At 43.6% G+C, this 27,150-nt stretch overlaps 1 protein-coding gene across 1 annotated transcript in view; it reads left to right on the top strand.

Moving 5' to 3' along the window:
• Positions 1-27,150, top strand: part of CALCR (calcitonin receptor) — a 493,707-nt gene that overhangs the window by 294,524 nt on the left and 172,033 nt on the right. The window contains exon 7 of the mRNA XM_029587050.1: positions 14,402-14,555. Within this exon, the coding sequence (XP_029442910.1) occupies positions 14,402-14,555 (154 nt within the window). The remainder of the gene's footprint in view (positions 1-14,401; positions 14,556-27,150) is intronic.

The raw sequence follows: 27,150 nt of genomic DNA, 5'->3' as shown, positions 1-27,150 counted from the left end.
GTTAAAACCTTTCAAGTATCTGAAAGTCTGAATCATATCACCCCTGCTCCTCCTTTCTTCCAGGAAGAAACAGGATTTGACCCATGGCTTCTATTGTTCTTAATTTGCTGCTCTAACCACTGTGTTATTCCTCCACTCATACATTTTTTTGAACTGAAATATATTGCATTTGTTTTATGTACTTAAAAATACATTTCTCTCTGTAAAACACTTTAAGATGTAATTACAAATGTAATCAAGGCACATGTCATGTAAAGATGGATTTATGTGTATGTTGAGGTGATCTTACCTATTTTGACTTAAAATATGGAAATCCCAGAATACTGATATATAACATTTAAGGCTTTTTTTTAATAATATAAACCTCATTTGGTTCAAATCAGTTTGAAATGCATTTCTATATTAGTCTCAAACATTTTTTAGGTTAGTCACACAGTAAAAGAATGAATTTCTCATTCATTATACAGATCACCTAAAATGCCTTTGAAACTCAAATAAAAAGCATTTTAAACTTAATTAGAGTAAGTTTAAAGGGACACCATCAAGGCTGGTATAATGGAGCAGTTGATTTAAGAATTAGATTAAGTTCCTACATTATTTTTTTGCTCATCTTTAGCCAAGCGTATTGTTTTGTTTTGTTGTTTGAGAACAAGGGTAAGGATAGCATGGGGGAAAAAAATCATAGTCATTATTCAAGGATCAACGAAAGTACAGGTATCTCAAAAGAGAAGAAAACAATGTTTATACACAAATAGAAAAATGTCCTCTATCAAGAAGTATGGATGTTAGACCTTCATAATAGCTACCACTGGTAAAGATTTACTTTTGTTGCCTTATTTATAAACATCGGTCTTGATGATTTCACAACCCATATTTTTTATTTTTTTATAGGCAGATAAATCACTTATCTGAGTATATAGCTAGATTTGTCATTGTCTATAGAAAAGCCCCAACATCTTTTCAGGAAATCCTTGGCAGATAATCTTTTTGCAGATGTTGAAACCCTGAGTCATCTGATGAATCTGCAGATGTCACTTTTTTTCCATCGAGATCTCTATGTACTCTTCCATGGATACACTGCTCCTGATTTATAGTCGCCTTCATCACGACGTAATTTGAGAATTATGATTGAATCATATGACCAAGCTTTAAAAGTACATATTAATGCTATTGAACAATTCAAAACTCTTATAAGGCAAGAACAAAGTTGAAATTATGTCATGATGAAGGTGACTATAAGCAGGAGAAGTATATCCATGGCAGAGTGCAAAAAGATCTATATGGGAAAAAAGTCATGTTTGCAGAATCATCAGATGACTCAGGGTTTCTACTTGGCAAAAGATTATCTGCAAAAGATTTCCTGAAAAGATGTTGGGGCTTTTCCACAGGTGATGAAAAAATCTGGCTATATACTCAGATAAGTGTTTTAGCCTCATATAAAATAATTAAAAAAAAATGGGTTGTGAAATCATCAAGACCAATGATTATAAATAAGGCAACAAAGGTAAATCTTTACCGGTAGTCCCTCTTATAAAGGTCTAACATCCATACATACTGACAGGAGATTTTTCTATTTGTGTATAAAGATCATTCAATGTGACACCTATTGATTGGATTTATGGATTGCAGGGTTCTGGGAGGCATCCTGATGTATGGCCCCTGGCTCAGAACTATCACTGCAGTGACCAGGCTACATATATTTGGAGAATATAAAATAGGGGAAACCCACAAGATAGCTACAAATGATGGTGCATGATGCCAGGTTCTCAGCCCTGGTTCTGAATGAGCTGAAGACCCAAAAAAATGGTTTGCAAAATTCACTTTTTGTGAGTGTCCTAATGAATATCAGGTTAAAGAAAAAACTATACTATGCAGTATTCTAATTCAAAAGGTGTTTTTGCTGCAATATTACTAGAGCAAATGTTTAAATATTATTAAGATGGGCAAATAGCTGAGCAACATGGATTTTTTTCTAATGTTCCAAATCTTGGAAATAATGGTGCAATAACACCTGTATAAATAATGTATTGAATTTTCACTATGGCTTCTATTCTGCAAAATTGAGAGATAGCTATGTTCCCCTTTGATGGGGGGGGGGGGGGGGAGCAGTATTTGTTGTTTCCCCTAGGGCCGTAAAAGTATTTTTTAGTCAGGGTTACTCTCTCCATATTACCTCTTCTCTAGGGATGTGCAGAGCAAAATTTTATGTTCATATTTTTTATGTCCGAAAGGGGGTCCCACTTGCGGCCAATATGGACATAAAAAAAATCCAATGAGTTGGGTATATGTACATATGTGCAAAAAAAAAATTAAACCCCCTCACCCTCCTTAATCCCCCCCCCAGACTTACCACAACTCCCTGGTGATCGAGCGAGGAGTGAGGACGTCATTTCTGCAATCCTTGGCGAGAAGCATGTGACGTCGGTGGCACGTCGAGTGACGTGGCGTCACGTGATTCCCGGCTCGTTCGCGCCGGACGGCTCGTTCGGCCCAAAAAGAACTTTTGGCCAGCTTGGGGGGGCCTCCTGACCCCCCCCAAGCTGGCCAAAAGTTCTTTTTGGGCCGAACGAGCCGTCCGGCGCGAACGAGCCGGGAATCACGTGGCGTCGCGTCACTCAGACGCGACGTCACGTGATTCCCGGCAAGTTCACGCCGGACGGCTCGTTCGGCCCAAAAAGAACTTTTGGCCAGCTTGGGGGGGCCTCCTGACCCCCTCAAGCTGGCCAAAAGTTCTTTTTGGGCCGAACGAGCCGTCCGGCGCGAACTTGCCGGGAATCACGTGACGTCGGCGTCACGTGATTCCCGGCTTGTTCGCGCCGAACGAGCCGTCCGGCGCGAACTTGCCGGGAATCACGTGACGTCGCGTCTGAGTGACGCGGCGCCACGTGATTCCCGGCTCGTTCGCGCCGGACGACTCGTTCGGCCCAAAAAGAACTTTTGGCCAGCTTGGGGGGGCCTCCTGACCCCCCCAAGCTGGCCAAAAGTTCTTTTTGGGCCGAACGAGCCGTCCGGCGCGAACGAGCCGGGAATCACGTGACGCCGGCGTCACTCGACGTGCCGCCGACGTCACATGCTTCTCGCCAAGGATTGCAGAAATGGCGTCCTCACTCCTCGCTCCATCACCAGGGAGTTGTGGTAAGTCGGGGGGGGGGGAATAAGGAGGGTGAGGGGGTTTATATTTTTATTTTGGCTCAACAATCGCGATTTCCCACATATCGAACATATCTATGTTCGATATGTGGGAAATCCGATCGTTTATGTCGAATCAATTTTTTAAGTAAAAAAAAAATATGAGTTGCGTTTTACTAATGCGGTCAATCCGAATGCACACCCCTACTCTTCTCTCTGCAGATCCCAGGGAGGATGATCTTGCTGTGGGGTTAAGGAAATCCTTTGTGGTTCAGGTGCTGGAGTGTTTCTCCTGATGTATGTATATTTCTCTGGTGATGTATTCTGCTTAGGGACAGACAGGCTGGACTCAGACTGGGTGTTCAAATACAATTTACTGATTTATTTCCAAAACATCAACCACTGTCCCACATACTTTACACAAATGAAACTGTATATTTGAACTATTTACATAGACTTTCTGCTGGGGTGCTTGTGTCCATCTCTCTAGCTCCTGGGAGAGAGCTTGCCACTGTTTCCTCATCTGTGTGCAAACAGCCCAGTAAGATGGGAATCCTAGAGGGGAGCCCCAAGCCATGAAAAGATCCTTTTGCCCACACCCTGAGTCCTGATCCCTTTAGGGTGGAAATCCAGCTCGGAGTCTCCAGATCTTGGTGTTTCAATCCCTTCTCTCTTTCCACTCTATGTGACTTCTCTGGGAGAAAAGTCTGTTTCCAGCCTTGAACAAAGTTCTCTATCTCCTTCCTCCAAGTTGTGAAGAGGGATGGGGAAAACCTCCACACTAACAAAAAGGGGAAAATTCAAATTACTCCAAATCCAAAAATCCTACATTGGGTAGTGCTGTCACTGCTTTGCTTCCTCTAGAGGAGTAGCTCACAGGTTTCCAACCCCTGCTTTCTGGATTGGGGTACATTATGTTCCCCAGAAGGAAAAAATTAATCCAAAATCTGATTAAAAGTCTCCAAAATTCTCTCTCTCTTCCAAAAATGAGGCAGACCCTCTCACAGGGAATGTACTGGTAAGGAATCTCCTCTGAATGCAGGAAAACTACCAAGTTGGGTTAGTAGGTCCAAACTCGGTAGGGTGAAAGGAAAAATAGCTCCTCACTGTCCCTGAGACAACAAAAAATGACCACGCTCTTATACCTTTAGCCCTACCTTATGCCCTTGGAATAACCAATCACAAATCATTGGAGAGACTGAAAAGGAATGGAAAACCCCACTAAGCTGTTATTAGTCCTGATGGTAAGAGACTTAGAACCATCTAGTGGCTAACTGAAGAGTCAGCCATAGGTATTATTTCAAGTTATGCAAAGGAGTATATCTCTGCAGGATGGAGAGTCAAATATCTTCTAAGCTGGCCTGAATATATTTTTTTGCTAGTCCAATAGGATTAAATATATAATTTGTTATGTTAACTCAGGATTGTTGTTGCATATTTATTCTTCATGGTCAATACATATCCATTACAATTTGTGTATAGGGCCAACTTCCAGATTTGTATACCCCTAATTTTATTTCCTTTTACTTTTTATCTTTGTCTTCATTTCTTTTTAAAAATTATTTTTATTAATCACTGCCTTTTCTTACTGTGAGGTTTTACCAGTTCCACATTCTCCTACCCGTTACTAGTTCTTCTGCTGTCATCTTACCTCCCAGTACACAAACAGTTCAGCTTGACCTTCTCTGCTGGGAATTGCCCTGACATAGCAAAAGAGTCAGAAATGACAAAAATTCAGACTGCTAGGAGGATAAAATGGTGAAGAGAAGAATATTTCAATAGTATTTCATTGCAAACTGGATCCAGAAAAAGCTTGCTCCACACGTGATTTGCAGATCATATTTGCCATGTCTCACAATTACTGTACCATTTTTAGATTGCCCACTGGGTGGAGGCACTGGGTGGAGGCAGGATCACTATCATTTATTATCCTAAGTTCCTATAAGGAAACTGGCCTTCTAAGTTCATCATCTTTGTCTGTGTGCCTACATATCATAGCTTTTGAACCATCCATCCATCCATTTATTTATTTATTGTATCTAGTGTTTTTGCCCGCACAATCCAATGTACTTGGCGGGTTACATTAAGAACATATACAATGATAATACAATAAATAAATATAATTCTAAATGAGATCAATACAATACCTAATGCTAAAAAGCATAAAATAATACAAAAACATAAAACTAAGATTGAAAATTTAAAATCATAGCTACTCAGTGTCTAAGTCTTTTGGAGCCTGAGACTATATATGTGCAAATTCCTGGGAAAAAATAGAAAGCATTAACTTGCTTTCTAAATATGGCATAACACTTTATTGCATGAATCTCATCAGGCAGGTTATTCCAACAAATTGGTCCAGCTATGTAAAATGTTCTTTCCCTTATCTCATCCTGCCTCACGTTTTGGAATGATGGCTCATCCAACAGGTTCCATCCTGCTGATCTTAATGGTTTTTAAAATCTGTCACAGCTAGCACAACAAGTGATCCCTGGATCAGACTTTTCATTGCTCTTAATGTTCACATTTTTCATCAGGAAAAGAGCAGTTTAGTTCTGTTGAAAATCTCTGAGTTCAGGGGACACTGTGATGGCATTGAGACCAATATTCAACAAAACAGAAAATGGATAATTTATCCAGCCAAAGTTAGCCAGATAACTCTGGTATACAATTTTTTAGAAGTTATCTGCTTCAGCAATAAAATTTGGGGTAGATTTTCAAAGGGTTACGTACGTAACCCCGAAAACCTGCCCTTGCATAGGCTCGGCGGCGCGTGCAAGCCCCGGGACGTGCAAATGTCCTGGGGCTTTGAAAAAGGGGCGGGAAGAAGGCGGGGTCATGAGCATGGCGCCGATCCGGGGGCTGGACCGAGGCCTCCGGCACAGTGGCTGTGCCGGGGGATGGTGTGCTGGCAGCTGGCCGGCTCGTGCAAGATACGTCTGACAGAGGCAGGTGTAAAAAAATAAAACAAGGTAGGGGGGGATTTAGGTAGGGCTGGGGGGTGGGTTAGATAGGGGAAGAGAGGGGAAGGTGGGGGGGAGCAGAAGAAAAGTTCCCTCCAAGGCCGCTCTGAAATCGGAGCGGCCTTGGAGCAAACGGGGAAAGCCATCAGGGCTCCCCTAGGGCTCGGCGTGTGCAAGGTGCACAAGTTTGCACCCCCTTGCGCGCACCGACCCTGGATTTTATAACATGCGCAAGGCAGTGCACGCATGTTATAAAATCGGGTGTACATTTGTGCACGCTGGGTACCCCATGTGTGCTCGTTTAAAAATCTGCCTGTCTTTTACTGATGTTGATGTGCTAAATTTTAAATATGACAATTAAACCAGCTGATTAGCTACTGTTTCCATGATAAAACTTTTACATTTTACATCTATGTCTACTACGTAGATAGTGAATAAATAGTAGAGTTTTAATCATAAATTGTAAATGTAGTTCTTTTCATGTATCTATGCTTGCATAATAATTCACTTGTCCTGTTTATGTTAACACATTAAAAATTAAATCAGCAAAAGGATTATAGAAATTAAATGTAGTATGAAACTTGAGCTGGATGTTCTCTGCATTGGTGGAGGGGTGGAAGGGAATTGGGGCCGGAGGGTGCTGGAGGCCAGTAGAGACGGGTGGGAGGGAGAAAAAGGGGGGGGGAAATGGATAAACTGCGTAGCTTGCTGGGCAGACTGGATGGGCTGTTGGTCTTCTTCCGCCGTCACTTCTATGTTTCTATGTTTCTATATGAAACAAAAGGCCAAAAAAACTATTATGTATATCTATGTACCTAATCCAATCCTTATTCAATGACTACTCAGCTCTTCTTGGCTTGATTCATGTTTTCATTGAAACATCACTTGTCACTGTCCAGCAACAGTCTGCAAGCATTGATGGGGCTCTATTTGTCCTAATACTGTTTTTCATTGCTGCAATGTCCTGGTGAAATCTCTTGCCATGCTCATCACTCACTGCTGTGAAGTTTGGTGGAAAAAAATCTATATTAGAATGCCAAAATGTATCTTTTAATGACATGTTGCAGCCAAGAATTTTGTATGCTTTGAGAAGATTTTCCAACAACTTCTTGTAGCTGTCTGCCTTGTTGTTTCTGAGAAAATTTGCTACCATTAACTGGAAGGTTTTCCATACCATCGTTTCCTTGTCATGCAATGCCTGATTAAATATATCATCTCATAGAAGTTCATGAATCTGAGGGCCAACATAGATATCTTCCTTTATCTTAGCTTCAATTAACCTTGGAAATTTATCACTGAGGTACTTGAAGGCTGCTTTAGTTTTGCCCATGGCTTTGACAAAGTTCTTCTTCAGAGCAAGGTTGATAAGAGTGGTAACAAGATCAAAGATGTTTATTTATCATTTCTGGTTAATTTGAGATCCTTTCCCTTCTTAACTCACTTATCCTCTGCAATTCCCAAGTCAATTGTCTTACATTCTGATTCAGTAGTATATCTTGAAAACTAAAGCCAATCAACAATTGTAAGCACTATTTGCGTCAGGAGCATTTTTAGTACTGGGTACACAGGGCCTGTGCCCTGAGTCCAAACCTTAGTGCCCTGAATCTCAGTTCCTGCTAAAAGGTAGACTGCAGTGCAACTGTGTCAGCAAGGCCTGAACAGCCCAGGGAGGAGGAGGAGGCTGTAGCTGTATCAGCCAAGCCCACATAGCCTGAAGCATTGCTGATGCTGACTGCTATGTCTGCTGGGCCTGAGGAGGAGGAGTTAGTTGCTGTGATTGCTGGGCCTGGGCGCCCTGAGGAGAAGACTGATATGACAGTGGGCCCACGGGGCTGAAGAAAGGTTCCTCCTACCTGCACCCTGCAAGATCTGGGGAAAGAGAGACAGAGAACATGTGTGTGTTTGTGTGAGAGAAAGAAAGAGAGCATGAGCGTGCATATGTATGAAAGAGAGACAAAGATAATGAGTGCACATGTGTGCGTGTGTGTTGGAGACAGTGAGCATGAGTGTGCATGTTTGTGTGTGTGAGAATATGTGTATGAGAGAAAGAGCATGTATGTATGTGCATTTATAAGATAGAACATGTGTGTGTGATAGAGATCTGGGGAAAGAGAGAGAATGTGTGTGTGTGTGTGTGTGTGTGTGAGAGAGAGAAAGAAAGAACAAAAGCATGCGTGTGCCTGTATATGAAAGAGAGACAAGGAGAATGAGTGTACATGAATGTGTGTATGTGAGAGAGATTGCATGAGTATGCGTGTGTGTATGTGAGAATATGTGTTTGAGAAAAAGAGCATGTATGTATATGCATTTGTGAGATAGAACATGTGTGTGAGAGACAGCAAGCATGTGTGTGTGTGTGTGTGAGAGAGAGAGCATGTATGTGTGTGCATGTGAGAGAGACAGTATGGGCCAGATTTTCAAAGGGGTACGCACGTAAGATACGTGCGTACCCCCCAAAAACTTGGCCCAAACTCCCCCTGCGCACGCCGAGCCTATGTTGAGTAGGCTCGGTGGCACGCGCAAGCCCCGGGACGAGCTTAAGTCCCGGAGCTTTCCTGGGGGGGGGCGTGTCGGGGGGGTGTCGGGGAGCGTGGCCGGCGCATCATCGGGGGTGTTCCGGGGGCATGGCCGCGGCCTCTGGACCAGCCCCCAGACCGGACCTTGACGCGCCGGCGGCCGGCCCAACGCGCGCAAGTTACACCTGCTTCGAGTAGGCGTAACTTGTACAACAAAGGGAGGGGAAGGGAGGGGAAGGTGGGGGAGGCCGAAGGAACGTTCCCTCCGAGGCTGCTCCAATTTCAGAGCGGCCTCGGAGGGAACAGAGGCAGGCTGCGCGGCTTGGCACGCGCAGGCTGCCGATTTTGGGCAGCCTTGCATGCGCCGATCCCGGATTTAATGGCTACGTATGTATCTATTGAAATCCTGTGTACTCTTGTTCGCGCCTGGTGCGTGAACAAAAGTACGCGTGTGTGCAAATTTATAAAATCTACCCCAAAATGTGTATGTATGTGTGTGTGAGACAGTGTGTGTGTGTATGTGAGTGTGTGGGTGTGAGAAAGAGAGAACATGTGTGTATCTGTGTATGTGTGTGTGTATGAGAGACACTGAGCAACTAAGGAGAAGGCTACTGTTGCCTGTTCCAGGGAAAAAGAGAGCATTTGTGTGTGTGAGAAAGCATGTGAAATAGCATGTGTGTGTGTGTGTGAGCAATCAAGTGTATACATGATATTTTGGAGATTGTATGTATGTGAAAGAGAGAGAGAGTGAAAGTAAGTTTGTGCACCCCCCTTTCCCCACTAATCCATGACAATCTCAGGGTGACTGGAAATCAAAAGGTCCCAGCTTATGGACAGTAAAGGATTTTTTAAATCCTGTTTTATTTTCATTATTGGGTGTTATTTGTTGTGTCTACTGTTTTGAAATATTTTATTGGTGCTTGGGAAATTAAAACAAAAATACAAATTTTGAATTATTGGATATTATTTTTGCTAGCTGTTTGAAATGTTTATTCTTTCTCTAAGTATAGTTTTATTATTATGATGTTTTATATTTCTTGGTTTTATTTTTCATGTTTTATGTGGAATTATGATGTTTGTGGTTTTTCATTTTTGCATTGCCTCCAGAGTCTGGCTTGTTGTGGTTTCAAGTTGAGTTTAAATATATTTGCTTCTATTTGTATTTTATTGTCTCTTTAATCTAAGTTTGAAGGTTTGTGTTCTGCATGTGGGGCCAAGATGAGGTATTTTATTAGCATGTAGTTTCTATGTAGAGATCTATAGTAGCTTAGCTTATTCTATTTTCTTGATAGGAGGAATGCTAGTGTTGTAGGGTCTAGAGTAATATTTGCCACGTTGCCTTTTTTATAGGTAGGGTTGTTATTATATGAGTGCTGGCAGCTAGTGCTGTGTATGGAAGGCATGGAAGGTTTACTATGGGCCTCATTTTCTAAAGTATCGCAGGCCTGCTATTATTTGGCTAAGTAAATTCTACTAAAGATCATTCCCAGAACACCTCCAATGTATCAGGATAAATTTTATCAGGTCAATGACTTGGATAAACTTTATCCAGATTAGTGGCCAACATATTCAAACTTTTTTGAAAATAACCTCATTGAGGATTCTTAAAGCTGTCTTGCTATTAATTAGTGGTGTAGAAATAAGCTGATTCCATTCTTTTGACTAGCTAAAGGGAAAACCATCTCTGACACTTAATGATGTGCTTTTTACACAGAAATTTTCATAATGAATACCATATCCAAACCATGTGGACATCTCTGTAACCATGGACAGTAACTGTTCAGTATCTAACAATGAACCGTTTACACTGTGTTTTCTTCCTTTCTCGCAAAGACTCTTTTTTTTTAATCTCAGAGTCCTCCTTTTAATATACCTTTTAAAATATTTGGCTTCCAGTTTTTATAGAAAACATTCTGGAATTATTTGGTATTTGACTCAACGTCTATGTATTTATCAGCAACCAATAACTGTTATCAAGAGCTTTGTTTTTAATGTGTCTCCTCTGATGAAAAAAAATCAAGTGAATGCCTCCAAATGCTATAATTATCATCCATTGGAGGGCATGTTTTCTTTTTCAGTTGTTTGCTTCATGATTCAATTGATGCAAACTATTGTTCATCATCTCTAAGCCTCCTTCTTTTGTCTTCCCTTCTATTGCTTCTGTTATGGAGTCTCAATTTAGTGGACCCTTGGGCCAACCTGCAGGAGACTGGGATAGGTGTTCAGTGTCTCTTGTATGTGGCAGACCAGGAGGCAGATGTACTGGCAGGACGTAGAGGTGCTCTTCACCCTGGAAGCTGGTGCTCCCCCAGGAGGAGCCCGTAGGAGCCCAGCCGCTGGGACTTAGGCGGCTTCACCCTTGGAAGCCGAAGCCCCCCCTGGAGGAGCCCGTAGGGGCCCGGCCGCTGGGACTTAGGCGGGTTGATGATCAGGACTAAGAACTGGAACCAGACTAGAACAGTAGACAGGAACTGTAGCAAGACTCGGGTACTGGAACCAGGCAGGAACTGTAGCAGGACTCGGGTACTGGAACCAGGCAGGAACTGTAGCAGGCAAGCAGGAACCAAGCAGGTACTGTAGCAGGCAAGCAGGAACGGAGCGAGTACCAAGGTAGCTCACTCCGGGCCACGAAGCAACAGGGAACCAGGAGGTAAACCCGTTGCAAGGCAAAGACTGAGTGTCCGCAGCCGGCTTATCAAGGCTGCGGCGTCTGACGTCAGGAACTGGGCGGAGTCACCACTGGCGGGAAATGGCCTAGAAAAGCGCCCAAGTGGCGTGTGCGCGCACCTAGAAGCAGGGCGTCCATGGGAGGCTTCCCGGAGGCGCAGCCCCCGCAGGGACGCCACCAAACAGGCCGCAAGCCAGGCCTCCAGAAGCGAGAACAAGTCCAGGAGCACGGAGGTAAGGGTCTGGTTGCGGCGCTCGCGGCCAGAACCGTAACAGCTTCTACATGATATCCAGACTAGCAAAAGAAGGATATGGCAGTCAAGAAGGGTTGCTGAATTGAAAATCCATGTGTATTACGGGTATTATAAAATCAATATTTTCCAAAGCTCTCCAACATAGAATTAATTCAGTTGAATCATACTTTGCCAATTGTTAAAGTGTTGCTGATCACAGATGAATCTCATTTCCACTGAGACCGGATATAAGGAATTCATGGTAGCTAATTACTTTTTAATGGGGCTGCTATCTTGTAGGGGTGTGCATTCGGATTGACCGGAGGCCCCCCCAAGCTGGCCAAAAGTTCTTTTTGGGCCGAACGAGCCGTCCGGCGCGAACGAGCCGGGAATCACGTGACGCCGACGTCACGTGATTCCCGGCAAGTTCGCGCCGGACGGCTCGTTCGGCCCAAAAAGAACTTTTGGCCAGCTTGGGGGGGCCTCCTGACCCCCTCAAGCTGGCCAAAAGTTCTTTTTGGGCCGAACGAGCCGTCCGGCGCGAACTTGCCGGGAATCACGTGACGTCGCGTCTGAGTGACGCGGCACCACGTGATTCCCGGCGAGTTCGCGCCGGACGGCTCGTTCGGCCCAAAAAGAACTTTTGGCCAGCTTGGGGGGGTCAGGAGGCCCCCCCAAGCTGGCCAAAAGTTCTTTTTGGGCCGAACGAGCTGTCCGGCGCGAACTCGCCGGGAATCACGTGACGCCGCGTCACTCGACGTGCCACCGACGTCACATGCTTCTCGCCAAGGATTGCAGAAATGACGTCCTCACTCCTCGCTCGATCACCAGGGAGTTGTGGTAAGTCTGGGGGGGGGATTAAGGAGGGTGAGGGGGTTTAAATTTTTTTTTTGCACATATGTACATATACCCAACTCATTGGATTTTTTTTTATGTCCATATTGGCCGCAAGTGGGTCCCCCTTTCGGACATAAAAAATATGAACATAAAATTTTGCTCTGCACATCCCTACTATCTTGTTTCTCATGATTGACCATGGGGAACCCAAGTATTTCCACAGTAATTCATATTTTTAAGTGATTGGAGTTATAAATATATATTGTTATCTCAACAAGCCTAACTAAAGTCATAATAGTTAGTATTCTACAGGTAAAATATTTATCTGTGGAAGTCCAGCCTCTACCTAGGCTGCAGATCCCCATTATAACTACTTTGAAATAGAAATAGTCTCTGCCTTTCTCCCTATTATTATTGAGGACAATATCCATCAAAATCAAATTCTGTATCTTCTTAGTTATGTCCTGCAAAAATGTGTATATGTTTGTATTGAAAACATTCCAACCCATTAGGATATATTAACAATAACATACTCAAATTTGGAAGGAATGTTGAGAACAGTGTAGAGGCCAAAGTGCTCATGATATCAGCTGCACTATGAATAAAAATGTAGCAATCTATCTTTCTACCTGAAAGTATTGATTCCAGTGTGAAATCAACAATTTACATAACTGTGGTTATAAATTCATATGTAAGTAGTAAAAGTCAAATGTTAGATGCAACTAAAGGAGTAAGGTATGCATACAGAGGATTGTATGCTTATAAGGTCTTGCATAGGTATTGGAATGGGGTGGTCCACAGGGCCGTAGTTCAACCAACTTTGGGCAGGGAAAGCAGGATTCTTCATGAAAGAAAGTGACTTGATCGCTGCAGCAACTGGAGAAGAGAATGGTAGGTTGGGTGATCCCTCCCCTTACCCCATCTTATCTTCATGATATGTTCCAGCAGCAAGCAAGGTCTGTGCCTCCAGGCGATCCTCCCCTTTCTGAGTAGCTTGCTCATAGTAGAAGTGATAAGACCCATTAACTTCTGCCGTGAGCAAACTGCTCATAAACAGGAGCATCACCACACTGTTGCCGCCGTTCCACCACCGCACCTATATATTATTGCCACCACCCACAGCCGTGCATCTGCAGGATTCCTGGAATCACAGCTGCTTCCACCACTAGCACATCTCTTCCTTAGTGGCTGTGTCCCCTTATCTATACCCCTGCTCGAGACTAGGAAAAGACCCAGAGGCAGTCAGGTCCCAGGGCAGAGATTGGAAAGGAGGAAGCCAGGTAGCAGAGGAAGATGGCAGAGGGAGAGCAAGAGGAAGTCTGGGAGAGGAAGTGGGAGAAAAGAGAGCAAGAGGAAGGGATGGGAGTAAGGGTTGAGAAAGAGGAGGGAGACTGGGAGCAGGAGAGAGAGAATAGGGAAACTGAGGAAACTAGAGAGCTCAGGTGAGTGAATCAGGCGATTGGAAGTTCTTCATTGCAGCATTTGGGAGGATCGAGACATTGGAGGTCGTACATCATTTGAGGGGGGAACAGAACCCCCTCCCCCCCCCCCCCCCCCCATTGTGTCCTACCTGAACTGTGGAAGACTAACACTAACATTTAGTTATGCCTCCAGAGATATAATTAGATTTTAGCATTACCAGCGAGTTAGCACAAATTATGTTGCATAATCCGATTTGTTTAAATTTGCATTAATTATTTATGAGTTGCTCACCTTGCATTTGCAGGGATTGAAGTTCATTTTAACTTTTTTCTTAGGCTGCTTTAAGTCCTCATAGACAATAGTGTACACTAATGCACTAAAATGCTTTTAACTATCATAAGTTTTTTTTAACACTGGTTAATGCACCTTCAGCACTTGCATTAGCATGAACACATTTTGATAAATGGACCCAGTACTGTGCTTACCAGATTTATAGGCAATTTATGGCACTATCATTGGCATGTCTTGTGCAAATCTAAGAAATATGAATAACAATTACACACTTATCTTTAGGATTTTTTCAGTCTGCCTTAAATTTCTCTGGTTTAATAATATTTGTCTTTTTTTTTGGTAGGTGACCTGCAAAGTGCTACACTTTTTTCACCAGTACATGCTGGGGTGTAATTACTTCTGGATGCTCTGTGAAGGCATTTACCTTCATACCTTAATAGTTGTGGCAGTATTTGCTGAGGAGCAACATTTGCACTGGTATTATCTCTTAGGATGGGGTAGGTATTGTGTATATATATGTGTCTGTATTCAGTGACACAGATTGTTTTCATGTTTAATGTTTGCTTAGACTGCATGGCCCCATATTGAGCTGTTATCTGACTAACTAGGCCAAAATACTAGGCTATACAAAAAGTTAGCTGGCTAAGTTTATCTGGCTAACTTTAGGAAAACCAAACATGTGTTACAGTTATCCAGCTAACTAAGCCAGATAATGCTGAGTATCAGTTTTATTTAGCTACCTTAGCCTGTCATACCCGCCCTGGAATACCCAGTCCTTCACATCACTTACAGCCCGATCCAGTAAAGTCCGTGGGAGAGCGGACGAACGCCCGCTCTCCCGGTGCGCGCACCGGCCCCTCGCCGGTGCGAGCGATCCAGTATTTAAATGAGGCGACGCGGTGCAAACGAGGAAAAGGAGGCGCTAGGGACACTAGCGCGTCCCTAGCGCCTCCTTTTGGCCTGGAGCGGCGGCTGTCAGCGGGTTTGACAGCCGACGCTCAATTTTGCCGGCGTCGGTTCTCGAGCCCGCTGACAGCCACGGGCTCGGAAACCGGACGCCGGCAAAATTGAGCGTCCGGTTTTCAGCCCGACAGCCGCGGGCCGAATTCAAAAATTTTTTTTTTTTTTTTTTTACTTTTTTTTACTTTTGGGGACCTCCGACTTAATATCGCTATGATATTAAGTCGGAGGGTGCACAGAAAAGCAGTTTTTACTGCTTTTCTGTGCACTTTCCTGGCGCCGGAAGAAATTAGCGCCGACCTTTGGGCGGCGCTAATTTCTTAGAGTAAAATGTGCGGCTTGGCTGCACATTTTACTTACTGGATCGCTCGGGAATACCTAATAGGGCCATCAACATGCATTTGCATGTTGAGGGCCCTATTAGGTGCCGCGGGTGGGCCGCGTGTTTTCCTCCCCTTACTGAATAAGGGGTAAGGGAAAACACGCGTCCAGAGCAGGGTGACAGTGCGCTCCGATGGAGCACACTTTACTGGATCGACCTGTTAGCCAGCTAATGTTTTAGCTGGATTAAAAAGTAGCCAGCTAAAGTAGTCATTGACCAAAGCTGGATATTCCAATTTTGCCATTTAGCAAGCTAAATGGCACTGAATATTGGGCCCTATATCTGTATACTGCTAACAGTCACTTTGTAAATAATTACTCTTTAAGTTGTGCCATATATGAGCGTACATTTTCAGTGTTGTGTAAATAAGAAAATTCACTAAATAACAAGCACTGATACTACCATTATACAACACAATAATTACTGAGGTCTGCACATGATACTTTTAGAGGGTAATTTTGCAACATTACACGTAAAAAAAATAGTGAAACATACATAAGTTGCACCAATTTTCAAAGCAGAATTACACATAAAAATCTGCTTTGAAAATCATCCTACCCAAATCTGCCTGCACAAGTTACATTTGATAAATCATCAGCACAAATTTTTAGTGAAAATTTACACACATGCTTTTAAAAATCCAAACATATATGCGTAAGTACCCCAACTTTACCCCCTGGAACTCTGCACGTAATCTGTGTAAACTTATGCGTAGACATGATACAGGCCTGTAAGTTTACTCACTCATTAGGCGGGCAATTTTGTAAAAGGTCGTTTCTTTGTGGAAAAACAGTTTTAGCCACAGCAGTCCCTTTGAAAAATATTCTTCTGTGCATAAAAATCGTATTTCACCGGTGCGTAAAAAAGTGTACATGAACTTTTAAACAGCCGTGCGGGTGCGCATGTACACTCGTATGCCGCCTCGCGCCATCGGACGCGGCCATTTTATAACATATACGTATGGGTGGGCACGTTTTTATATAGACGCTCACAAATGCTGTCTCCACCACTTAAGTGGGGGAATTTTAGTAGATACGCATGCTGACACAGCACCAGTTTTCCCAGTTCACCCAGGTAAAGGCAAGGACTTTCTAACCGTCCTAGTTACATGGCCTCCCTTTTACCCAGTTAGCCCCAAGCCTTAAAACTCCGCTGACTAGTCTCATGACGTCCACTCTATCTATAGCAGAAGTAAACGTACATGGTAAGGGGCACCGGCATGTGCTTGTGCGCTCATATATACACCTGGTTTCATTTAAAAATCCAGAAACGCCCAAGTTGTGCCCAGACCACATCCATTCCCTGCCACCTATTTTTTCAAAAAAAGCACTTTGTGCGCATACCAGTAGATACGTATGTACTCGCGCGCCTTTTAAAATTCACGTATGGCGCACTGGCCCAACTTCTGCATGTATCTCTCATCTTTGGCTGATACAGGGCTTTTGAAATTTGCCTTTAAGGTCTAATAAGGAAATGAGTAAGCAACTGAACCAATGTGCTGATAAAATATTACAGGGTAAACACTAAAGCACATAATAATGTGTTCTTTTTAATAAATGTATAACCTCAGTTCTATCCAAAGGGAGGATTATGAGATCCTACTGGTATCTGTATATGTTGTGGTTTGTTTGTGTGAGTGCATACCTCCTCATTTCTTTGAAATGGCTGGGAGTGCAAGTTCCAGACTTTGGGGAGCTGTAGGCACTTGGATTGATGTTCGCACTTTCCAAAATTTCCGAGTGATTAAAGGAGGGGCACATTTGGACAATTTATTTAGGAAAGGTATGTTCAACTCTGCAGATCAGCAAGAACAGAAGGCTATGGGAATGACAGGTCACAGTACCAGAGAGGAGATAATCAGTGCTCCATTCCTGACAGATATCAATGTGAGAGAGAACTGAGGATATTTTAGAATTAGAATTTCCCATCTTATGTTTGTTTAATCTTGTTTCTCACAGGACAAGCAGGATGGTAGTCCTCACATATGGGTGACATCATCAGGATGTAGCCCAATCACGGAACAGTTTTGTCAAAGTTTCTAGAACTTTGACTGGCACCTACTGGGCATGCCCAGCATAGCACCAACCCTGCAGCCAGCAGGGGGTCCCCCTTCAGTCTTCTTTTTTCCATGCTGCAGTAGCCACGCGGGTTAAGGAGCTTTTCATAGATTACTGACAGGAATTTTTCCTCACGGAACTTCTTCAAAATTTCAAAAAGAGTTTACCCCATAGGGGTCCCCTTATCAATATCTTTGCTCTGTGGTCGAAAAGTAAGTTTTTTACCTGCTTACGGTTGATTCCCGCCATCCCGCAGAGTTGGATTAGTTTAGGTTTTATTTTATTTTTCGCATGTACTTTTTAATATAAGACGAGACTGAAGGGGGACCCCTGCTGGCTGCAGGGTTGGTGCTATGCTGGGCATGCCCAGTAGGTGCCAGTCAAAGTTCTAGAAACTTTGACAAAAGTGTTCCGTGATTGGGCTCCATCCTGTGATGTCATCCATATGTGAGGACTAACATCCTGCTGTCCTGTGAGAACACCTGTTACAGGTAAGCAACTCTGCTTTCTCTTCACCTTAAGAGTCTACCATATCAGGAGAAGGTTACTTTCTCCCACTCAGTAGCCCACAGTAAAGAAGGTTTGGTGCAATGACAAAAGGGAGGCGATTTCTGCCAGTTGTTTTTCACCATAGGGAAGTCCTCTGGTTCTTGAAAGAGGAAAAGGCAGATGCCAGAACACTGGTAGAAGAGGTGGAGAGCATGAAAAAGAGTGAGAGAGAGATTGGCAGTGTGGCTAAGGATAGGAGGAGGCAGACAAAGATCCGAGCTAAAGAAGACCTGTGGTGCAGTGCCCCGCCTAGTGATTCAGAAATTTGTCAGGCACGTCATTTTATTTACGCCTTTCAGAAAAATGTATATTATAGCCGGAGCTTCAAGGCCCAATACTCCTGCAGTAGATTTAAAGGACTCAAAAAAAAATTTAAATTGTTGCAAACTGCACCAAAAAGTGTTTGGGGGTCTAACATGACCCCCCTCCCTATCCCAGGGCTGCCAATCGAGGTAGGCCCTTAAAAAAAGTATAAAATTAGTTACATGTTTGTGTGATGATGACCCACTCCTACCCCAGCCCAACCCCATTCCTCATGGAATAAGTGATGGCCAAAAGGTAGCCCCCACTTCCCACTTTGCATAACAACATTTTAAAGATGAGGCCTCCATACCCCTTCTCCCCCAACCCTCAAGTTTTAAAAAGACTTGTTAGTAGTTTAGTAGGCCCCCTGCCCCAGACCACAAAGTCCAGAAAAGGCTTATTGGTTCGATAATGGGTGCGCCCCCCCCCCCCCCCAACCTCATCCCCCATACCCCAATACCTCAAATAATGTAAAGCTGTTTTTCGGAAGGGCCCAGGATGACCTCTAGCCCAAAGCCTGGTCAGCTCCATTTTCCAAAATGGCTCCAACCTGGCCTTGCCCCACCACATAAATGGGGCAAGGTCCAGGCATCAGACAACTATGTTTGAAAATGTGTTGGACAAATATCTTATATTAAGTGCAGATTTCAGAAGTCTAACTTTTTATGTTGGCTTGTGAAAAATGTGTCTATGGTGTTTAAATATTGCAAATTTCAGATTTTGTTCATTAAAATGGTTTGTAAACCTCGAGCTGTATTTTCTCTGCATGACATTGTCAGATAATTTGCTGATACTTATTTTATGAGGTCATTTGTAAAGAAACCCTATATATTTACTACAATTCTTTTCTCCATAGTCATGGGATGGGAAGAAAAGCCTAGTAAATCAGGTCCAAAATTTGTTCTTAGGAGAGACACTTTTCAAAAGCATTTCTGCTTGTAAACAGTGTTTTACTCTTGAAAATAAGGGTCTTTTAAAATTGTCGACCCTACCTGCAGTGCTTGTGCAGTACAATTTCATGCATATGTTTACATGCAGATAGTGTAGGCATTACTTGGGTCTGGAATCTGGGAGGGGTAGGCACTTACGCATGTACTTTTTGGTTTTTCAAAGTACACATGTAAATTGCCAAGGAAAAAAGAACTAATATAAATAGCACATGCAGATCAGTATACATCATTTTTCACATTCAAAACTGCCATAAAGTCTAGTGGTAAAGAGTGCCCACAGACTTTACTGTTCTTCATGTGGCCCCTTCTTGCATGCAATATTATGTCATTTAGAATGGAAAGGCCAAACTAAAAGAAAGTTGTATTAAAAATAAGATTCTCACTTCACAAATGATTTCTGTAGAACTTGGTCAGAGAGAAAGAGAAGAAAGATAATTGTATATTCAATAATATGTTTGAGTCTCTACTGGTATGCAATTATCTAACATTACCTCTATGGTGAACCAGCTATTAACATGGCATACAAGACCTTCCCATTCTCCATTCACACACTCCCTCCTGATAATAACACAAATAACAAGCAAAAATTGATTTATAAATGCCACAGCATATTGTGAACTTAGATATCACCAACCTGAGCCCTTTATCCGAGAACTTCATACAAAATCCAAACCCTCTCCCTCCCCAGCCTCAAGGCAGTTTATTGCTACATCCCAATAGCCCATCAAGGCTTGGGAAGCTGCCTCCGGCAGACTACTGCCACATGCCAAGCCCATCCTGTCACAACCCAATAGGAGAGGTCCCACAGCTCGGTCAGTGACCATACCATTCTATCATTTCTTTGGGTAGGAGCCCTCTCATCTACCCAAACATAAATACCAATCGTACATGCATATGAACTTAACCGATTATACACATTTGAGTTAATCTGAACTTCAGTGACCCACCACAGATGAGGGCAATTAGCCACTATATCCTTGTCTTACTCCAGCTTAACTATAAGACAGAACATCCTCCAAAGCCTCCTGGTTCAAGTTGTTAAAAAGGTCAAGACCGATATTCAATAAATGCACCCCCCCATCTGACCCAATCAAATTGGATTCCAAACCCATCTAAAGACCCTAGCCAGGAGCCAATCTGCTTGCTGGCCTTCTTTATACCTCACTTTCAGAAAGGCTACTTACCCAATTTGAACCTCGTTAATAGGGATGTGAATCGTTTTTTGACGATTTAAAAAATTGTTCGATATATTTTAAATCATCAAAAATCGTTAGAGGCACGATACAATAGGAATTCCCCCGATTTATCATAAAAAATCGTAAATCGGGGGAGGGGGAGGGGAAGGGGGAGGGGGAGGGCGGGAAAACCGGCACACTAAAACAACCCTAAAACCCACCCCGACCCTTTAAAATAAATCCCCCACCCTCCCAAACCCCCCCAAAATGTTTTAAATTACCTGGGGTCCAGTGGGGGGTCCCGGTGTGATCTTCCACTCTCGGGCCATGGCAGCGTTAATAGAAATGGTGCCGGCGCTACCTTTGCCCTGTCATATGACAGCTAGTATCAAAAAGATCCTCACCGTGTGAGTATAATATATTTCACACACAAAATTTCACCCAGTGCCTATTTTTATATTATAATGGGTAATTTCCTGTATAGCCACTCAGCAATTAAGTTTATCAATATATTCTTGTATAATATTTTAAGAAATTATTTAGGACGACGGGAGATAGTTTCATATACTTAAAGTCACCACCCAGGTGTCAAGTTTGTGATGTAATCATTAACACAGGGAGGCGGAAGGTGTGTTAATGATTACATCACAAACTTGACACCTGGGTGGTGACTTTAAGTATATGAAACTATCTCCCGTCGTCCTAAATAATTTCTTAAAATATTATACAAGAATATATTGATAAACTTAATTGCTGAGTGGCTATACAGGAAATTACCCATTATAATATAAAAATAGGCACCGGGTGAAATTTTGTGTGTGAAACTGTCATATGACAGGGCAAAGGTAGCGCCAGCGCCATTTTCCGGCGCCATTTTGCAATACGGCAATACGACCCGAGTGCAGGAGGTCGCTCCCGGACCCCCGCTGAACTTTTGGCAAGTCTTGTGGGGGTCAGGAGGCCCCCCCAAGCTGGCCAAAAGTCCCTGGGGGTCCAGCGGGGGTCCGGGAGTGATCTCCTGTGCTCGTGACGTCAGGGGACAGGAACCAAAATGGCGCCGGCACTACCTTTGCCCTGTCATCAGGGCAAAGGTAGCGCCGGCGCCATTTCTATTAACGCAGCCATGGCCCGAGAGTGGAAGATCACACCGGGACCCCCCCCTGGACCCCAGGTAATTTAAAACATTTTGGGGGGGTTTGGGAGGGTGGGGGATTTATTTTAAAGGGTCGGGTGGGTTTTAGGGTTGTTTTAGTGTGCCGGTTTTCCAGCCCTCCCCGATTTACGATTTAAACGATTTTTAAAAAAACAAAACCGCGACGATCAGATTCCCTCCCCCCCCCAGCCAAAATCGATCATTAAAACGATCGATCACACGATTCACATCTCTACTCGTTAATATTAGGGATGTGAATCGTGTCCTCGATCGTCTTAACGATCGATTTCGGCTGGGAGGGGGAGGGAATCGTATTGTTGCCGTTTGGGGGGGTAAAATATCGTGAAAAATCGTGAAAAATCGTGAAAAATCTAAAAATCTAAAAATCGCAAAACCGGCACATTAAAACCCCCTAAAACCCACCCCCGACCCTTTAAATTAAATCCCCCACCCTCCCGAACCCCCCCCAAATGAGTTAAATAACCTGCGGGTCCAGCGGCGGTCCGGAACGGCAGCGGTCCGGAACGGGCTCCTGCTCCTGAATCTTGTTGTCTTCAGCCGGCGCCATTTTGGAAAATGGCGCCGAAAAATGGCGGCGGCCATAGACGAACACGATTGGACGGCAGGAGGTCCTTCCGGACCCCCGCTGGACTTTTGGCAAGTCTCGTGGGGGTCAGGAGGCCCCCCACAAGCTGGCCAAAAGTTCCTGGAGGTCCAGCGGGGGTCAGGGAGCGATTTCCCGCCGCGAATCGTTTTCGTACGGAAAATGGCGCCGGCAGGAGATCGACTGCAGGAGGTCGTTCAGCGAGGGTTCCGGCGCCTCGCTGAACAACCTCCTGCAGTCGATCTCCTGCCGGCGCCATTTTCCGTACGAAAACGATTCGCGGCGGGAAATCGCTCCCTGACCCCCGCTGGACCTCCAGGAACTTTTGGCCAGCTTGTGGGGGGCCTCCTGACCCCCACGAGACTTGCCAAAAGTCCAGCGGGGGTCCGGAAGGACCTCCTGCCGTCCAATCGTGTTCGTCTATGGCCGCCGCCATTTTTCGGCGCCATTTTGGAAAATGGCGCCGGCTGAAGACAACAAGATTCAGGAGCAGGAGCCCGTTCCGGACCGCTGCCGTTCCGGACCGCCGCTGGACCCGCAGGTTATTTAACTCATTTGGGGGGGTTCGGGAGGGTGGGGGATTTAATTTAAAAGGTCGGGGGTGGGTTTTAGGGGGTTTTAGTGTGCCGGCTCACGATTCTAACGATTTATAACGATAAATCGTTAGAATCTCTATTGTATTGTGTTCCATAACGGTTTAAGACGATATTAAAATTATCGGACGATAATTTTAATCGTCCTAAAACGATTCACATCCCTAGTTAATATGTCTGACCATGTAAATTGCATGCCCTGCCTCATATTCATCAATGCACATAGATCCTTCTGAATTTCTGCAATAAACTCCTGACATGACCATATTCCCAAATCATTATCCTCCAAATGAATAGCACAATTTCTGGCATTATTTGCATATGCCTGCAGGAGCTGGTCTCATTTCACGTCTCTGATTCTGAACCACCAGATCTAGTATTGTTTGCTGCTAGTCCCAGGTATGCTCCATAAGGGTGAATATGTGCCCCCACTTCCGGCTACACATAGACTGGAAAAGCCCCAGATTGCCATCTATCAATATACCAAATTCGAATGACAGGCCTGCTTCAGCCACACCTGTGGCCACTTCTACCTGAATCAAATGCATCCCATAATTCTTCTTATTCCATTCCAAGCCTTATATCACCTGTTTGAGAATTCCCTTAAAACTGGTAACTGGTTAAAGGGGACCCATCATTTTGCACCAAAAACTGTCTCCCCCCCCCCCCCCCTCCCCAAAGGCCACACTCCCATGAAGCCCTGCATAGTGGCCACTGGGCAAGCCTCCTTATCCATCAACCCTTATAATGTAACCATCTGTCCCTTACCCTTTTCATCCACTTTGGAATGATAACTATGCAATTGGACAACCACATCAAATACCTGAATGTTCCCCTACAATAATCCAGTTAATCCTAGCCTAGCTGTTGATGCCACTACTAACTCCCCTACCTCAAGGTACCAAAAAAGCAAACATCAGTAAGGATCCTAATCATTGCCACTAATTCACCATACATTATAGGATGAAACTTATCTACCAACAAATCCCCTCCTACTCTCACAGTCTTCAGCATATACTTGACTGGAAAGCTAGCTCCTGCATTACTCATACCTTGTACCTTCTGAAAAAAGGAAAAACAGACTACTTGTAACCACATTAATGCCATTGAACACCCAACCTTATTTGCCTGTACAATATACTGCATTATTACCCAGTCTACCACCAGACCCCCCTCCCTCTTTTGTCCATGATCCCACAAGAATCCTGTAACCGCACTTCTGGACCTTTCAAATATTGCCCATGTCACTGGAGAAAGCGATGGCTGGATCAAATCCCAATCTTCACTGCTCCCAGTTGCCACAAGTACTCCAGAACCAGTTTTCTCAACCTGTCCGCCTGAGGTACCAGATTCTGGACACAGCGCAATTTGAACCAGAAAGAGCATCAGCAATTGAATTTTAAACACTCAGGAGATGCTTTACCTTTTCTGTAACATTCCAGGTCAAGTACAAAAACACAAACTCCCATAAAAGAATGGATATCCTTTCGCACTTGGCCAGCTGTTAAGTGCTTGGTTATTGCACCAAAACAGAACCTGCCTATATCTCATTTCTTATCCCTCTACTCCAAACAAGGGTCAGCCAACCCCAGCATGTTCTTCAGCTATTGGACTTAAGAAGGAACCCATCCACTACTCTCCACAATCGAGATATAGAGCCTGCAGCTAAGAGGCCAAAAACATATAATTAATTTTGTTTAATGTTTAATTTTTATAGATAAACATTTAAGTTAATTTCTTGTGCCCATATTTACTTTAATTGTGCTTTTAAAAGACTACTATTTGGTTGAATAGAACCCTGTGATTATAAGTCTTTGTAGACATATACAATGAAAAATAGAAATGATGGCAGAAAAGGACCAAATGGTCCAGCCAGTTTGCCCAGCAAGCTTATGGTAGCATCTGCTGTGCCATACAAGTCTCCTTCATACTTATAAGTTTCCCAGACCATCAAAGTCAGGGCCCTTGTTGGTTGCTGTTTGAGTCCAATTCTCTGTCACCTCTTGCCGTTAAAGCAGAGAGCCATGTTGGAGTTGGATCAAAAGTTTCAGGTTTATTGGTTAAGAGTAGTAACAGCCACATCAGCAAGTTACCCCCATGCTTATTTGTTTTCCCAGACTATAAATTCAATGTCCTTGTTAGTTGCTGTTTGAGTCTTTTTCCTCTTTTTTCCCTGCCTTTGAAGCCAAGAGAAATGATGGTTGCATCAACAGTATGAAGGCTTATTGATTAAGAGTAGTAACTGCCATACCAGCAAGTTATCCTCATACACTCTTTTCCTCATTTCTGTCCACTAGCCCTTAGAGATCAACAGTGTTTATCCCATGCTCCTTTAAATTCTTCTACTGTTTTTGTCTTCACCACCCCTTCTGGAAGGGCCATTCCAGGCATCCACCATTCTCTCCGTGAAGAAATATTTCCTGACATTAATTATGAGTCTTCCTCTCTGGAGTTTCATTTTGTGAACCCTAGTTCTACGAATTTCTTTCCAACAGAAAAGACTTGTTGTTCATCGTGCATCTTTAAAACCTTTCAGGTATCTGAAGGTCTGAATCATATCTCCCCTGCTCCTCATTTCCTCCAGGGTAGATCCTTCAACTTCTCCTCATAAGTCATTTGATGGAGTCCACCCACCCTTTTAGTCACCCTTCTCTGGACTGCCTCCAACCTGTCTCTGTCCCTTTTGAGCTATGGTCTCAAGAACTGTACACAGTATTCCAGATGAGGCCTTTACTGGGCCCAGTTCAACAATTGTTTTTAGGAAGGATTTATCTGCCTGGGCTGAGCCTGGCTTAGCTGGGGCATTCCTTTATCCCTCCCACCCACCATATAACAATTACGACAGTCGCACCTGAGACAGGCATCTGACTGATTTCACTTTGGCACTGATATCAAGACCATTGGTGACATTTTAAAATCTCTAGGCACAGGGCAGGAGCAGGCGGCATCTCTTTTGCCTTTTTCATATTGTGGACTCTATAGAAGGGGCTGCATTGGCAATGGGGAGGTCCCTGGCCCTGGAAAATGTTTCTGGGTTGGCAGGAGGGGCTCAGGGAGGCCTCTACTGGGCCCAGTTCAGCAATTGTTTTTCAGAAGGAAGGGTTTGGAGGGGCCCAAAGAGGCCCCGGCTGGAATGGCTCAGCCCAGCTTGGTAGACCAGGCCCCATAGCTGTCATGGGGAGTGAGATGGGAGGTTAGAAGGCCTTGAGGATGCCTGTTTTATTTATTTATTTATTTATTTCTATATTTTTAATGTTTTTCTTCGGTTTGGAAAATAAACTGAACTGAAAAAAAATTAAACAAAATGCTGAAATGAAAATACGAAACAAAACTTTTCTGCTGCATATTCCTAAATTCAATAGTAGGATGTAAAACTTCACAGCTGAATATTCTGCAAAGATGGACTTGTCATAATAAATTTAAAAGGCTGCTCATACTTGTGATCCATTAATCCAAATCCATATCCCATTTAAATAGTACTTTTTGTTAATTGTAATAAAAACTATCTTTGATTAGTTAGTAACAAAGTATGTGCATTATCCCTGTCACACTGCACTGCTTGCCATGAACTTAAATTGAGATAAGAAGAATATCCAGACTACATTCACAATCTTCATGGATTTGATTTGTCTAAGGATTCCTGCTATAAAGTAAAATGGAAACCTAAGCAGAGTTCAGAATCAATTATTTGTGCTTTTCTACATGTACAAGGGGATTATCACTTCCTTCTTCTTACTAGTAATCCCTCTCTCTGTGCAGCCCAGCATTCTTCTGCCTTTAGTAATCACCTTGTTACATTGTTTCACCATCTTCAGATCACTAGACACTATCACCCCAAGGCCCCTTTCATGCTCCATGCACATCAACCCTTCACCCCCCATCACATACAGTTCTTTTGGATTACAACACCCCAGATGCATGAGTCTGCACGTCTTGGCAGTGAATCCCAGCTGCCATGTCTTCGACCACTGTTCAAGTTTACTTAAATAATGTCTCATTCTCTCTACTCCTTCCAATATGTCCACTCTGTTGCAGATCTTAGTATTATCCACAAATAGAAAAACTTTACCGCCTATCCCTTCCGTATTGTCGCTCACAAAAATATGAAGAGAACCGCTCCCAACTCTGATCCTAGTGGTACTCCACTTTGTAGCATTCTCTCTTCAGAGAAGGGTCCATTTACCATCATATGTTGTCTTCTATTTGTCAACCAGTTTCGATCCACGCCACTACCTTGGCACCCACTTCCAAGCTTCTCATTGACACCCCAGTGCTCTGCTTTTCTTTTCTTGGGAGTACAGTTGCAATAGTTAACAATGGAAGTATGCTTTTTTTTTGGATCAGATCAAATGTTTGGTCTAAGTCA

Source organism: Rhinatrema bivittatum, chromosome 2 (assembly GCF_901001135.1).
Source record: "Rhinatrema bivittatum chromosome 2, aRhiBiv1.1, whole genome shotgun sequence".
Taxonomy (NCBI): domain Eukaryota; kingdom Metazoa; phylum Chordata; class Amphibia; order Gymnophiona; family Rhinatrematidae; genus Rhinatrema; species Rhinatrema bivittatum.
The sequence above is the reverse complement of the archived record's forward strand: the minus strand, read 5'-3'. Positions and strand labels throughout refer to the sequence as shown.